The following is a 15,887-nucleotide window of genomic DNA, read 5'->3' as shown; positions in this document are numbered from 1 at the left end:
CCCAAAAACAGCAGATAAAGCACTAGTACTCTACAATGCACTACTTAAAAAAAAGATATAAGCTTTTTTATCGTCATGGCCGTAGAAGGGGGTAAAACACCCCAGTGCCCCTACATCCCCCCCCATCATTAAAAGTAACATATACGGAAATGACCAGTAGGCCAGTAGAGGCATGGCTGTGCCACAAATATTTTCTGCCCCCCCCTCCCCCCAAACACACAACCCAATAATATTTTAGGCCTGCCACGGTACTGATTGATTAACAATACGTATTGTAATCTAGCGCCATAACAAATGGAAGACACGGCATTTAATTGGGAAATTGGGAACTAAACGCCTTGGATTAATCATTCAACAAAAGTTCGTTGCTTGGCGATTAGCTGACAACCGTCGTATAGTCAATAAAACATCGGTAAATGGATCAAATGGATATACTGTAAGCTTACTGTAGTCTTAAGGGGAGGTGGGCTTACAATATTTGACGCCAAATATGGATACTACTATTTGCATCCATCCATGAAGCTTGAAGAATTTTTCGTGCAGGTTTTATGTGAACATTCACGTCGGGAATGGGTCACATTTCTCAATCTCTGTTTGGCTGCTATTTGGTGCAAATTTATTTTTTTAGTCAATCAGAGATTTATAAAAGCTTCGTGTGAGAAAAAGATAGGTCGCAACGTTTTGGCAAATGTTGCTGCTGGTTATCTTTCTTGTCCTTGTTACCTTTAACTAATGTTTATAACGCATACAAGGAATTGGATTTATACAACGACACTCGTAAATCGCGCGGTCAAGAGTACATGTGAGGACATTAGAGGACACACCGCACGCTTGGCGTTAGTATGCGCGCGCGTTCCCCAAAACTATTGTAAAGTACTCGACTGCGCCTCGTTGTGTATGTTTTTGTTTATGACACGCTGTGACGTCATCTGCTCATCTATTACAGGGCATACGCCAAAACAATGGGATCTATTTGTCAATTTACACTGTCCAAGCCTTAGGTTTATTATTGGGTACCACCTGAGTTATATTTTAATGTCAAAGATACTATAGAGACAGCAATTTATTAGTAGCACCTACATTTAAATTAGAATAAATGCAAAAAGCCCAAATAGTCGTGTTCGTGAACCAGAAGAATGAATACAATACACCAAAAACTGGAATTCGAGTCTGCCAAATTTTCGTCTTTAATAAGACTTCTTCAGGGCAGACTGAAGACTGACTTGACAAGGGGCTCTCCTTTTTATTACCTTGTTTTGCTGCACACTTATGGAGATCCGTATTTACCCCCTCTTTGCCAACCGATGTACAAAGTACAACACAATAAAACTGAAACACTTTATTTGCATTTCAACGAAAATGGAGTTAACACTTTAGTAAGCGACCTGCTCCAAGAAATCACCTGGGTGGTAAAGTAAACACTGAGATGGCTGCGGCCGTCACGCCAAAAAAATAAAGAGACGGAGATTTTCCGGCTAATTCTAGAGAATTGAATAAATTTGTGATTGTTGTTTTTTGTTGTTATTTTTCACCAAGAAAACTGGAGAAAACTGCACGTGTCGACCAATTGCCAGTTATAAGTGTCAATGCCAGTTATAAGTGTCAATGGCAGTTATTAGTGTCAATATAAGTGTCATTGCCAGTTATAATGGTCAATTGCCAGTTATAACTGTCAATGTAAAAGAAATAGCGTGACATTAAATAAAATGCAGAACATGGCCCTTATACGCAACCGTAGTTTACGCCTTACTTTTAACTTAAATTTTTATCGGCAAACGTCAAGATTTAGAGCAAAATTACAAACGGCAGTCTCATTCATATTTGTAATTGAAGTAACCTAGGTAATATCAAACACAAGTTTAATGGTAGGACTTGAACTGATCTTGTAAGTGGTTTGTTTGCTTTTTGTTTTTCGTTTCTTCGTAGTAAATTTTACGTGTTTTTCTACAATTTGAGTCCCAACTGTACACTAAATGTGGCCGATCAAAAGAAAGGGCTAGCACTTTTTATGCTGACCGGAAAATGCTTATTTGCTTGTCCAGATTCGCAGAAAAATATCTCAAACCAATCTTTTTCGCCGACGATCGCCGACTTTTTGTGGGACATTTGTGGGACCACATGGCTGTTATTGCATCATCTCTTTCCTGATTGGCTATTCGTGCGCGCGTGATTGACATGTCGGATCTATGAATTCTTTCAGCTGGTCTGGGCACTCAGTCGGTATCTCGGATGTGGGATGAAATGGTGCAATAAAAGGTTTGGTGAGCCGCCCCATCACCCAAGTGTACCGGGCAACACGCTCGTCAACTGCGACTATGCAATAAGGTTAGTATGTCTCCATAACCTGCACAATCCGGACACTCGTCACCCAAGTATACCGGGCAACACGCTCGTCAACTGCGACTATGCAATAAGGTTAGTATGTCTCCATAACCTGCACAATCCGGACACTCGTCACCCAAGTGTACCGGGCAACACGCTCGTCAACTGCGACTATGCAATAAGGTTAGTATGTCTCAACAACCTGCACAATCCGGACACTCGTCACCCAAGTGTACCGGGCAACACGCTCGTCAACTGCGACTATGCAATAAGGTTAGTATGTCTCCATAACCTGCACAATCCGGACACTTGTCACCCTACCAAGCAATAATCGCGAGATTATGTAACATTTGAACTTTCTAACCTACGTAATCCGACCTCCGTTTACACAACGCTATATATCGCGGGCAATAACTCTTTCATCTTTTATTGCACTCTAGCGGCAATACCTACGGACAGTTCCCTTACAAAACAGGCCGACCTTGCTCGAAGTGCATCTCGGGAAAAGGATGGTGCTACAATAATCTATGCAGTAAGTTGTCTCTATCGATACAATATCAAATAAAACAATGATATCGATACAATATCAAATAAAACAATAACAATATCGATACAATATCAAATAAAACAATGATATCAATACAATATCAAATAAAACAATAACAATATCGATACAATATAAAAAAAACAATAACAATATCGATACAATATCAAATAAAACAATAACAATATCGATACAATATCAAATAAAACAATGATATCGATACAATATCAACTAAAACAATAAACAATATCGATACGATATCAATTAAAACTATAACAATATCGATACAATATCAACTAAAACAATATCGATACAATATCAACTAAAACAATAAACAATATCGATACAATATCAACTAAAACAATAACAATATCGATACAATATCAACTAAAACAATAAACAATGTCGATACAATATCAACTAAAACAATATCGATACAATATCAACTAAAACAATAAACAATATCGATACAATATCAACTAAAACAATAAACAATATCGACACAATATCAACTAAAACAATGATATCGATACAATATCAACTAAAACAATGATATCGATACAATATCAACTAAAACAATGATATCGATTCAATATCAACTAAAACAATGATATCGATACAATATCAACTAAAACTATGATATCAATACAATATCAACTAAAACTATAACAATATCGATACAATATAAAAAAAACAATAACAATATCGATACAATATCAAATAAAACAATAACAATATCGATACAATATCAAATAAAACAATGATATCGATACAATATCAACTAAAACAATAAACAATATCGATACGATATCAATTAAAACTATAACAATATCGATACAATATCAACTAAAACAATAACAATAAACATCTATTTCGAATAAAGTAACACTCGAGACCCGCAGTGCTTCACGGGTAACACATCAATGACTCTATCCTGGTCTCTAAACAACATGTGATTTTTTACAGATACAAGGAATGCAACAACTTTTATAAACTGAAGTTTTATTTACTATTTATTTCCACTTATTTGCTCATTTATTTGATACCCATAAAGCACTGCGGGTTACGACAAATGGACTCTCCGAGTGCAAGCTTATCTGAAATAGGTGTATAAATATGGGTAAACCTTTTGATAAGATAGATGTATAAGTATAGGTTAACCTTTCGATAAAATGTTGGGTTTATTTCAGGGGACTGCAAAGATTTCAGCCCAGCGTGTGGAACGTCCTTGACTAGCGACTTGTGTACAATCTACAAGGATCGGATGGCCAAGATTTGTCCGAAAATGTGCAATCTTTGTGGTATGCTCTAGTCAGACAAAAGAAGTGTTTTTCATACATTGATAATGAACCATTCATGTCCCTACTATTTTATAGTGCTTGAAACAAAACACAGAACGAAATAGGCGAAAAAAATGTACACTCAAGAATTCTGTCGTAAACTTTTACCAAAACCAACTAGAAAATGTGAATCATTACATTTCCGCAATAGATTCAAAGACGAAATAAGAGCATGCGACTTTATCGTACGTGAATATTTTGCATCGTGACGTGTGGTACATTATCAGATCAGCAATTATTTCTTTTTTTCCTCACTAAATCAAGTATTCATGTTTTAGAATGTCCTTACCAAATCAAGTCTTCATGTTTTAGAATGTCCCCTGGAATGCACGAACGGAGGGATTCTCAACACAGACACGTGCTCATGCACATGCGCGCCAAAGTGGAGACCGCCGGACTGTTCAGGTGACCGAGGGCTCATTATTCATACTATATAATACAGATACTTATCCTATAAAAAGTCATCATATCCATCCTTCTATTAACATTGTTAATTCAACTAGAACTTTGTGAGGACAAGCCCTCGAGAAGCCAGTGCCAGCAGTTTCTAAAAGAAAATATGAAGTGCAACCTGCCTTACATGCAGGAGAACTGCCCAGCCACGTGCGGCATTTGCGGTAGGCTATCGCTATGACAACTGCCCAGCCACGTGCGGCATTTGCGGTAGGCTATCGCTATGACAACTGCCCAGCCACGTGCGGCATTTGCGGTAGGCTATCGCTATGACAACTGCCCAGCCACGTGCGGCATTTGCGGTAGGCTATCGCTATGACAACTGCCCAGCCACGTGCGGCATTTGCGGTAGGCTATCGCTATGACAACTGCCCAGCCACGTGCGGCATTTGCGGTAGGCTATCGCTATGACAACTGCCCAGCCACGTGCGGCATTTGCGGTAGGCTATCGCTATGACAACTGCCCAAACAGAGCACCACCATCACACTTGATAAATCAAAGGGTCACACTAGATACATTTTCCAAAGAGTTCAGAGCCCCCTGATAACAAAGAAGAGTAGCTAAGAGATTCTGCATCCTCTTAACTGGCATCTTATTACATACTATAGATGATAAAGGCATTGTAATACGATATTTGCACGACCCGCTCCAAGTGTTGCTGTTTTACCTTTTCTATCTAGACGACGGTACTGGCGCAGTGCCAACACAGGGTACCCAAGGACCAACAACAGTCGCGCCGAGAACGGAATCGACCCCCGCACCTGGTATGTTGGAGAAAAGGAGGTGGGGCGAGGGCTTTTTGAGTTGACTCCCCGCACCTGGCACATAACGTAAGAGATCTGAGTTACACACAAACATGCAAGAACCCCCAATTTATCACTGAGAGGGTAGAGTAAATTTGCCTTTTGTTCGATGCCTTAGATGCCTTACCGGATGTTTCATGCTTAACCCTCTACCGGGTGTTTCAAATTCCTTCGTTGCTATTCTTGTTCGAAATAATATCATTTCACTGTTAAGTAAATGTGTAGACTATGACGCAAGATCATTTCACTGTTCAGTGATCAGCTGTGTTGACTATGACGTAATATCATTTCACTGTTCAGTGATTGGTTGTGTAGACTATGACGTCATATCATTTCACTGTGCAGTGATTGGTTGTGTAGACTATGACGTAATATCATTTCACTGTGCAGTGATTGGCTGTGTAGACTATGACATAATATCATTTCAATGTGCAGTGATTGGCTGTGTAGACTATGACGTAATATCGTTTCAATATGCAGTAATTGGCTGTGTAGACTATGACGTCATATCATTTCACTGTGCAGTGATTGGTTGTGTAGACTATGACGTAATATCATTTCACTGTGCAGTGATTGGCTGTGTAGACTATGACGCCATATCATTTCAATGTGCAGTGATTGGCTGTGTAGACTATGACGTAATATCGTTTCAATGTGCAGTAATTGGCTGTGTAGACTATGACGTAATATCATTTCACTGTGCAGTGATTGGCTGTGTAGACTATGACGCCATATCATTTCAATGTGCAGTGATTGGCTGTGTAGACTATGACGTAATATCATTTCAATGTGCAATAATTGGCTGTGTAGACTATGACGTGATATAATTTCAATGTGCAGTAATTGGCTGTGTAGACTATGACGTAATATCATTTCAATGTGCAGTGATTGGCTGTGTAGACTATGACGTAATATCATTTCAATGTGCAGTGATTGGCTGTGTAGACTATGACGTAATATCGTTTCAATGTGCAGTAATTGGCTGTGTAGACTATGACGTAATATCATTTCAATGTGCAGTAATTGGCTGTGTAGACTATGACGCAAGATGTGCCACGTGGGCCGCGGAGGGGGAGTGTGACAGTAATGCATCATGGATGAGTCGTGAGTGCTGTGAAAGCTGCAAGAAATGGAAAGACGGAGGTAAAACTCCATCCCTCTCTTTGCTCTGTTGCGCGCGACTATTTTCTTATCAAAAGTATTTTTTTCAGCGGGCATTGTTGTTCATTTTGTGATGATGGCTCTGTGGTGCACCCTTTGACGTCATCCTAGTGGCGTATTTTGCATTACACAAGGCCGTTGTATTATACGTGGAATCGCCCCCAATGTCCGTGTCTATCATCATCACTTCAGATAATGCCCATGACTACCATCACCACAAAACTTATAACTAATACGATATGATCAGGACGTATAATTTTGCCATAACACTGTTATTTTATTGCAAATTTCAGAAGGCAAGGATATCGACAAAGAGCAGTGCCCGCTGTGGGCTGCTCGCGGAGATTGCGATCGGAATAAATCGTGGATGTTGATCAACTGTCGCATCAGCTGCAATCAGTGCCGAGGTGAGTGATCGCATGGTTAGTGGTCACGTGCATGTTGCTAGTGGTCACGTGCATGTTGCTAGTGGTCACGTGCATGTTGCTAGTGGTCACGTGCATGTTGCTAGTGGTCACTTGCATGTTGCTAGTGGTCACGTGCATGTTGCTAGTGGTCACGTGCATGTTGCTAGTGGTCACGTGAATGTTGCTAGTGATAAGGTTTGTAAAATCAAACGCATTTTTATGTACTCAAACCATCTTTGAAGTGTTCATAGTTGGTACTTTGTTTAGTATCCTATATTTTATTCACACAAGAAAATAGCAAGGAAAATACTTGTATTTTTTCAATGAGTTAAAAAACCTGCTCTAAAAAAACACAGAAAACAGCATGGAACAAACAGCAACGAAAAAATTAAAGAAAAAAAGCTTATGCACCTCGTTTTCCATGTACCAATCGGGTGCCTTTTTTGTTCCAAGAGGATCGAGAAAACATGAGTCATGCTAAAACTTTTTTCTTTGCTTGGCATTGTTTCAGATTGCAAAGACGAAATGCTCTCTTGCTTTGTATTTTTTCAGATTGCAAAGACCTAATGCTCTCTTGCTTGGTATTGTTTCAGATTGCAAAGACCAAATGCTCTCGTGCCCAGAGCGTGCTTTGACAGGTGAATGCAAGGCGAAGCCGTCGCCGATATTATCACAGTGTCGTCAGAGTTGCGGCCTTTGTCGAGGTGGGAAATCATTTACATTCACCTGTTTGTATGTCGACCGTCCATCTGCCAATCGTTTTTTTGGTTTAGGTATAAATCAACACAAGGTTGAAAAGGTATGTTAAACACCTGTGAAACAGAGAAGTTGCGCTGACCTTTCGAGCGTTAGCCTTTCGTCGGAGCATAAACCTTTTCAACCTTGTGTTGATTTATACCTTGTCTACACCACGCCTACGCAAACCATCCAGTGTTTCTACAGCTTGCTTGTAGTCTTTCAAGTTATAAGACTTTTTGGTCGTCTGTTTACCACTTCTGTCCTGGTTTACCCAGTTTACCTATCCCTGTTTAACATCTTCTGGTTTACCCCTCCTATTCTACCCCTCCTGATCTACCTCTCCTGGTATAACTCTCCTGGTCTATCTCTCCTGGTCTACCTCTCCTGGTTTACCTCTCCTGGTCTAGCTCTCCTGATCTACCTCTCCTGGTATAACTCTCCTGGTCTATCTCTCCTGGTCTACCTCTCCTGGTTTACCTCTCCTGGTCTAGCTCTCCTTTTCTACCTTTCCTGGTCCACCCTTTCCTGGTCTGCCTTTCCTTTTCTACCTCTCCTTTTCTACCTCTCCTGGTCTACCTCTCCTTTTCTACCTCTCCTGGTCTATCTCTCCTCGTTTACCTCTCCTCGTTTACCTCTCCTGGTTTACCTTTCCTGGTCTTTCTCTCCTGGTCTTTCTCTCCTGGTCTTCCTCTCCTGGTTTACTTCTCCTGGTTTACTTCTCCTGGTTTACTTCTCCTGGTTTACCTCTCCTGGTTTACCTCTCCTGGTCTACCTCTTTTGGTTTACCGCTCCCAGTTTACCTCTCTCGGTCTACCTCTCCTGGTTTACCTATCCTGGTCTATCTCTTCTGGTTTACCTCTCCCAGTTTACCTCTCTCGGTCTACTTCTCCTTTTCTACCTCTCCTGGTGTACCTCTTCTGGTGTACCTCTCCTGATCTACCTCTCCTGATCTACCTCTCCTTTTCTACCTCTCCTGGTCTACCTCTCCTGGTCTAGCTCTCCTGGTCTAGCTCTCCTGGTCTACCTCTCCTGGTCTAGCTCTCCTGGTCTACCTCTCCTTGTCTACCTCTCCTGGTCTACCTCTCCTGGTCTACCTCTCCTGGTCTACCTCTCCTTGTCTACCTCTCCTGGTCTACCTCTCCTGGTCTAGCTCTCCTGGTTTACCTCTCCTGATCTACCTCTCCTGGTTTACCTCTCCTGGTCTACCTCTCCTGGTCTACCTCTCCTGGTCTAGCTCTCCTGGTCTAGCTCTCCTGGTCTACCTCTCCTGGTCTAGCTCTCCTGGTCTACCTCTCCTTTTCTACCTCTCCTGATCTACCTCTCCTGGTCTACCTCTCCTGGTCTACCTCTCCTGATCTACCTCTCCTTTTCTACCTCTCCTGGTCTACCTCTCCTGGTCTAGCTCTCCTGGTCTAGCTCTCCTGGTCTACCTCTCCTGGTCTAGCTCTCCTGGTCTACCTCTCCTGGTTAACCTCTCCTGGTCTACCTCTCCTGGTGTACCTCTCCTGGTGTACCTCTCCTGGTCTACCTCTCCTTTTCTACCTCTCCTGGTCTACCTCTCCTTTTCTACCTCTCCTTTTCTACCTTTCCTGGTCTACCTCTCCTGGTCTACCTCTCCTTGTCTACCTCTCCTGGTCTACCTCTCCTTGTCTACCTCTCCTGGTCTACCTCTCCTTGTCTACCTCTCCTTTTCTACCTCTCCTGGTCTAGCTCTCCTGGTCTAGCTCTCCTGGTCTACCTCTCCTTTTCTACCTCTCCTGGTGTACCTCTTCTGGTGTACCTCTTCTGGTTTACCTCTCCTGGTCTACCTCTCCTGGTCTACCTCTCCTGGTTTACCTCTCCTGGTTTACCTCTCCTGGTCTACCTCTCCTGGTCTACCTCTCCTTGTCTACCTCTCCTGGTCTAGCTCTCCTGGTCTACCTCTCCTGGTCTACCTCTCCTGGTCTACCTCTCCTGGTCTACCTCTCCTGGTTTAGCTCTCCTGGTCTACCTCTCCTGGTCTACCTCTCCTTGTCTACCTCTCCTTGTCTACCTCTCCTTTTCTACCTCTCCTGGTCTAGCTCTCCTGGTCTACCTCTCCCAGTTTACCTCTCTCGGTCTACTTCTCCTTTTCTACCTCTCCTGGTCTACCTCTCCTTGTCTACCTCTCCTTTTCTACCTCTCCTGGTCTAGCTCTCCTGGTCTAGCTCTCCTGGTCTACCTCTCCCAGTTTACCTCTCTCGGTCTACTTCTCCTTTTCTACCTCTCCTGGTCTACCTCTCCTTGTCTACCTCTCCTTTTCTACCTCTCCTGGTCTACCTCTCCTGGTCTACCTCTCCTGGTCTACCTCTCCTGGTCTACCTCTCCTGGTCTACCTCTCCTTGTCTACCTCTCCTGGTCTACCTCTCCTGGTCTACCTCTCCTTGTCTACCTCTCCTTTTCTACCTCTCCTGGTGTACCTCTTCTGGTGTACCTCTTCTGGTTTACCTCTCCTGGTCTACCTCTCCTGGTCTACCTCTCCTGGTTTACCTCTCCTGGTTTACCTCTCCTGGTCTACCTCTCCTGGTCTACCTCTCCTTGTCTACCTCTCCTGGTCTAGCTCTCCTGGTCTACCTCTCCTGGTTTACCTCTCCTTGTTTACCTCTCCTGGTCTACCTCTCCTGGTCTACCTCTCCTTGTCTACCTCTCCTTGTCTACCTCTCCTTTTCTACCTCTCCTGGTCTAGCTCTCCTGGTCTACCTCTCCCAGTTTACCTCTCTCGGTCTACTTCTCCTTTTCTACCTCTCCTGGTGTACCTCTTCTGGTGTACCTCTTCTGGTCTACCTCTCCTGGTCTACCTCTCCTGGTTTACCTCTCCTGGTCTACCTCTCCTTGTCTAGCTCTCCTGGTCTACCTCTCCTGGTTAACCTCTCCTGGTCTACCTCTCCTGGTGTACCTCTCCTGGTGTACCTCTCCTGGTCTACCTCTCCTGGTTAACCTCTCCTGGTCTACCTCTCCTGGTGTACCTCTCCTTTTCTACCTCTCCTTGTCTACCTCTCCTGGTCTACCTCTCCTTGTCTACCTCTCCTGGTTTACTTCTCCTGGTTTACCTCTCCTTGTCTACCTCTCCTGGTCTACCTCTCCTGGTCTACCTCTCCTTGTCTACCTCTCCTTTTCTACCTCTCCTGGTCTAGCTCTCCTGGTCTAGCTCTCCTGGTCTACCTCTCCTTTTCTACCTCTCCTGGTGTACCTCTTCTGGTGTACCTCTTCTGGTTTACCTCTCCTGGTCTACCTCTCCTGGTCTACCTCTCCTGGTTTACCTCTCCTGGTTTACCTCTCCTGGTCTACCTCTCCTTGTCTACCTCTCCTGGTCTACCTCTCCTGGTCTACCTCTCCTGGTCTACCTCTCCTTTTCTACCTCTCCTGGTCTAGCTCTCCTGGTCTACCTCTCCTGGTTTACCTCTCCTGATCTACCTCTCCTTTTCTACCTCTCCTGGTCTAGCTCTCCTGGTCTACCTCTCCTGATCTACCTCTCCTTTTCTACCTCTCCTGGTCTAGCTCTCCTGGTCTAGCTCTCCTGGTCTAGCTCTCCTGGTCTACCTCTCCTTGTCTACCTCTCCTTTTCTACCTCTCCTGGTCTAGCTCTCCTGGTCTACCTTTCCTGGTCTACCTCTCCTGGTCTACCTCTCCTGGTCTAGCTCTCCTGGTCTAGCTCTCCTGGTCTAGCTCTCCTGGTCTAGCTCTCCTGGTCTAGCTCTCTTGGTCTAGCTCTCCTGGTCTACCTCTCCTGGTTTACCTGGTTTACTCTCCTTTTCTACCTCTCCTTGTCTACCTCTCCTGGTCTACCTCTCCTTGTCTACCTCTCCTGGTTTACTTCTCCTGGTTTACCTCTCCTTGTCTACCTCTCCTGGTCTACCTCTCCTGGTCTACCTCTCCTTGTCTACCTCTCCTTTTCTACCTCTCCTGGTCTAGCTCTCCTGGTCTAGCTCTCCTGGTCTACCTCTCCTTTTCTACCTCTCCTGGTGTACCTCTTCTGGTGTACCTCTTCTGGTTTACCTCTCCTGGTCTACCTCTCCTGGTCTACCTCTCCTGGTTTACCTCTCCTGGTTTACCTCTCCTGGTCTACCTCTCCTTGTCTACCTCTCCTGGTCTACCTCTCCTGGTCTACCTCTCCTGGTCTACCTCTCCTTTTCTACCTCTCCTGGTCTAGCTCTCCTGGTCTACCTCTCCTGGTTTACCTCTCCTGATCTACCTCTCCTTTTCTACCTCTCCTGGTCTAGCTCTCCTGGTCTACCTCTCCTGATCTACCTCTCCTTTTCTACCTCTCCTGGTCTAGCTCTCCTGGTCTAGCTCTCCTGGTCTAGCTCTCCTGGTCTACCTCTCCTTGTCTACCTCTCCTTTTCTACCTCTCCTGGTCTAGCTCTCCTGGTCTACCTTTCCTGGTCTACCTCTCCTGGTCTACCTCTCCTGGTCTAGCTCTCCTGGTCTAGCTCTCCTGGTCTAGCTCTCCTGGTCTAGCTCTCCTGGTCTAGCTCTCTTGGTCTAGCTCTCCTGGTCTACCTCTCCTGGTTAACCTCTCCTGGTGTACCTCTCCTTGTCTACCTCTCCTTTTCTACCTCTCCTGGTCTAGCTTTCCTGGTCTACCTTTCCTGGTCTAGCTCTCCTGGTCTAGCTCTCCTGATCTACCTCTCCTGGTCTACCTCTCCTTTTCTACTTCTCCTGGTCGAGCTCTCCTGGTCTAGCTCTCCTGGTCTAGCTTTCCTGGTCTAGCTCTCCTGGTCTACCTCTCCTGGTTTACCTCTCCTGGTCTACCTCTTCTGGTCTACCTCTCCTGGTCTAGCTCTCCTGGTCTAGCTCTCCTGGTCTAGCTCTCCTGGTCTAGCTCTCCTGGTCTAGCTCTCCTGGTCTAGCTCTCCTGGTCTAGCTCTCTTGGTCTAGCTCTCCTGGTCTACCTCTCCTGGTTAACCTCTCCTGGTGTACCTCTCCTTGTCTACCTCTCCTTTTCTACCTCTCCTGTTCTAGCTCTCCTAGTCTACCACTCCTTTTCTACCTCTCCTTGTCTACCTTTCCTGGTCTACCTCTCCTGGTCTACCTCTCCTGGTCTACCTCTCCTGGTTTACCTCTCCTGGTCTACCTCTCCTGGTTTACCTTTCCTGGTCTACCTCTCCTGGTCTACCTCTCCTGGTTTACCTCTCCTGGTCTACCTCTCCTGGTCTAGCTCTCCTGGTCTACCTTTCCTGGTCTACCTCTCCTGGTTTACCTCTCCTGATCTACCTCTCCTTTTCTACCTCTCCTGGTCTACCTCTCCCAGTCTAGCTCTCCTTTTCTACGTCCCCTGGTCTAGATTTCCTGGTTTACCTCTCCTGGTCTAGCTCTCTTTTTCTACCTCTCCTGGTCTACCCTTTCCTGGTCTGCCTCCCCTTTTCTACCTCTCCTGCTCTACCTCTCCTGGTCTACCTCTCCTGGTTTACCTCTCCTGTTCTACCTCTCCTGGTTTACCTCTCCTGGTCTAGCTCTCCTTTTCTACCTCTCCTGGTCCACCCTTTCCTGGTCTGCCTTTCCTTTTCTACCTCTCCTGGTCTACCTCTCCTGGTCTACCTCTCCTTTTCTACCTCTCCTGGTCTACCTCTCCTGGTCTATCTCTCCTGGTTTACCTCTCCTGGTTTACCTTTCCTGGTTTACCTCTCCTGGTCTTCCTCTCCTGGTTTACTTCTCCTGGTTTACTTCTCCTGGTTTACTTCTCCTGGTTTACCTCTCCTTGTTTACCTCTCCTGGTCTACCTCTTTTGGTTTACCTCTCCCAGTTTACCTCTCTACGGTCTACCTCTCCTGGTTTACCTCTCCTGGTCTATCTCTTCTGGTTTACCTCTCCCAGTTTACCTCTCCTGGTCTACCTTTCCTGGTCTTTCTCTCCTGGTCTACCTTTCCTGGTCTACCTCTCCTGGTCTACCTCTCCTAGTCTACCTCTCCTGGTCTACCTCTCCTAGTGTACCTCTCCTGGTTTACCTCTCCTGGTCTACCTCTCCTGGGCTACCTCTCCTGGTTTACCTTTCCTGGTTTACCTTTCCTGGTTTACCTCTCCTGGTCTACCTCTCCTTTTCTACCTCTCCTGGTTTACCTCTCCTGGTCTACCTCTCCTGGTCTACCTCTCCTGGTCTACCTCTCCTGGTTTCCCTTTCAGTTTATGACAAGGATAGTAAATGTCCTGCATGGGCTGTCAAAGGAGACTGCGTCACAAACTGGGCCTGGATGTACAACAACTGCCCTCGAAGCTGTGATCTTACACGTAAGTTGATAAATTGTTAATTTAACTATTGCATCATGATAGACAGAAAAAGTCAAGACCTTATTGCTCTCCTCCTCCTCTTATCCACTACAATCCCCAACCACTTTCTTCAACCGCCACAACCCCACCCCCTCCTTCTTCTAATCACAAATCCCCCAGAATTCTATAATATAACTTTTTCTCTTAGGCTAAGTAAAACTTCCCGCTTATTTATACTCCTAAGGGACTGATTTAACGGGCTCCTCCATATTTTTAACTCCATCCAACCCATCCTCATCCCTTAATAACGTAACCTCTCTTCTTTAATAACGTAACCTCTCTTCTTTAATTACGTAACCTCTCTCCTTTAATAACGTAACCTCTCTTCTTTAATTACGTAACCTCTCTACTTTGATAACGTAACCTCACTTCTTTATTTACGTAACCTCTCTTCTTTAATAACGTAACTTCTCTTCTTTAATAACGTAACCTCTCTTCTTTAATAACGTAACCTCTCTTCTTTAATTACGTAACCTCACTTCTTTAATTACGTAACCTCACTTCTTTAATAACGTAACCTCTCTTCTTTAATAACGTAACCTCTCTTCTTTAATTACGTAACCTCACTTCTGTAATTACGTAACCTCACTTCTTTAATAACGTAACCTCTCTTCTTTAATTACGTAACCTCTCTTCTTTAATAACGTAACCTCTCTTCTTCAATAACGTAACCTCTCTTCTTTAATTACGTAACCTCTCTTCTTTAATAACGTAACCTCTCTTCTTTAATTACGTAACCTCACTTCTGTAATTACGTAACCTCACTTCTTTAATTACGTAACCTCACTTCTTTAATAACGTAACCTCACTTCTTTAATTACGTAACCTCTCTTCTTTAATAACGTAACCTCTCTTCTCTAATAACGTAATCCCTCTTCTTTAATAACGTAACCTCTCTTTTTTTTATTACGTAACCTCTATTCTTTTATTGCGTAACCTCTATTCTTTTATTACGTAACCTCTATTCTTTTATTACGTAACCTCTTTCTTTATTCTATATCTAGTTGCTGCGTACCAGTACTGCGCAACCAGGCCTGATGGACGTTACCCGGCCCAGCCTTCTACGCGCGGTTTCATTGTTTGTTCCAAAGGAATGACGAAACATGTAGATTGTCCCCAGGGACAGACATTCGACAGCAACCTGCTGATATGTGATTAGTAACGAAGAAGGAATAATTTATATCCAATTGGTCAATTGGCTGTTAATGGGGGTTCTGTGTAATTCGAGCGTGAAAGCGAGGCAGTGACAAGTTTGTTTACAGCCGTCTTGAAAATGTGTGCTAGTTTTACGATAAAGCTGAATGCTAAAGGTTTGAAATGCTGTTATTGAGTGAGAAAAAAGCTATAAATATTCGAAGACAGCTGTGAACAAACCCATTTTGCCGAAGCCCTCCATCTGTAAAACGGCGCATTCGTTGGACCAATAGATGGAAAGACGCATGGGAAAAATGCCTGCCCAGTGCGCCTGCGTCAGAACACGTTTTCTATTTTTATTAGTTACAGCATCTATTAGGAGCACTGTTTTGAAGAAACTCTTATGAATTTGTTCTTAGTAATTATCTGTTTTGTGAACCTATTGTGCTGTAAATTAAAAAGTGTTATATCGACGTATGATCTGCCGCACGCCCACTGGGAGCATTTGTGTTTCCATTCCATTAAAAATACATGGTTTCTAATTAAAACAAGCGAAAAAACATTTTTCAGAACCACCTGTCGTATCCCGAAAGGAAAAATAGCATTAATGCACTATTTAATAAATAATTTGCTTTCTCATTGGCTGCTTGCCTGTAATTTTTAATGCAAACAAATAAATTATACCGCCATTTCTGGGTTTGA

At 43.9% G+C, this 15,887-nt stretch overlaps 1 protein-coding gene across 3 annotated transcripts in view; it reads left to right on the top strand.

The window, feature by feature from the left end:
* LOC5502399 (protein draper) overlaps positions 1–15,887 on the top strand; it is a 27,361-nt gene extending 11,474 nt beyond the window's left edge. For all 3 annotated transcript variants that reach the window (XM_048726220.1, XM_048726221.1, XM_048726222.1), the window contains 11 exons: positions 2,201–2,325; positions 2,763–2,854; positions 4,057–4,167; positions 4,519–4,611; positions 4,710–4,823; positions 5,341–5,424; positions 6,484–6,606; positions 6,918–7,031; positions 7,625–7,735; positions 13,908–14,012; positions 15,056–15,887. In XM_048726220.1, coding sequence (XP_048582177.1) covers positions 2,201–2,325; positions 2,763–2,854; positions 4,057–4,167; positions 4,519–4,611; positions 4,710–4,823; positions 5,341–5,424; positions 6,484–6,606; positions 6,918–7,031; positions 7,625–7,735; positions 13,908–14,012; positions 15,056–15,210 — 1,227 coding nt within the window. In that variant the 3' untranslated portion in view covers positions 15,211–15,887. The remainder of the gene's footprint in view (positions 1–2,200; positions 2,326–2,762; positions 2,855–4,056; positions 4,168–4,518; positions 4,612–4,709; positions 4,824–5,340; positions 5,425–6,483; positions 6,607–6,917; positions 7,032–7,624; positions 7,736–13,907; positions 14,013–15,055) is intronic.

This window comes from Nematostella vectensis, chromosome 4, assembly GCF_932526225.1.
Source record: "Nematostella vectensis chromosome 4, jaNemVect1.1, whole genome shotgun sequence".
In the NCBI taxonomy this organism is placed as follows: domain Eukaryota; kingdom Metazoa; phylum Cnidaria; class Anthozoa; order Actiniaria; family Edwardsiidae; genus Nematostella; species Nematostella vectensis.
The sequence above is the reverse complement of the archived record's forward strand: the minus strand, read 5'-3'. Positions and strand labels throughout refer to the sequence as shown.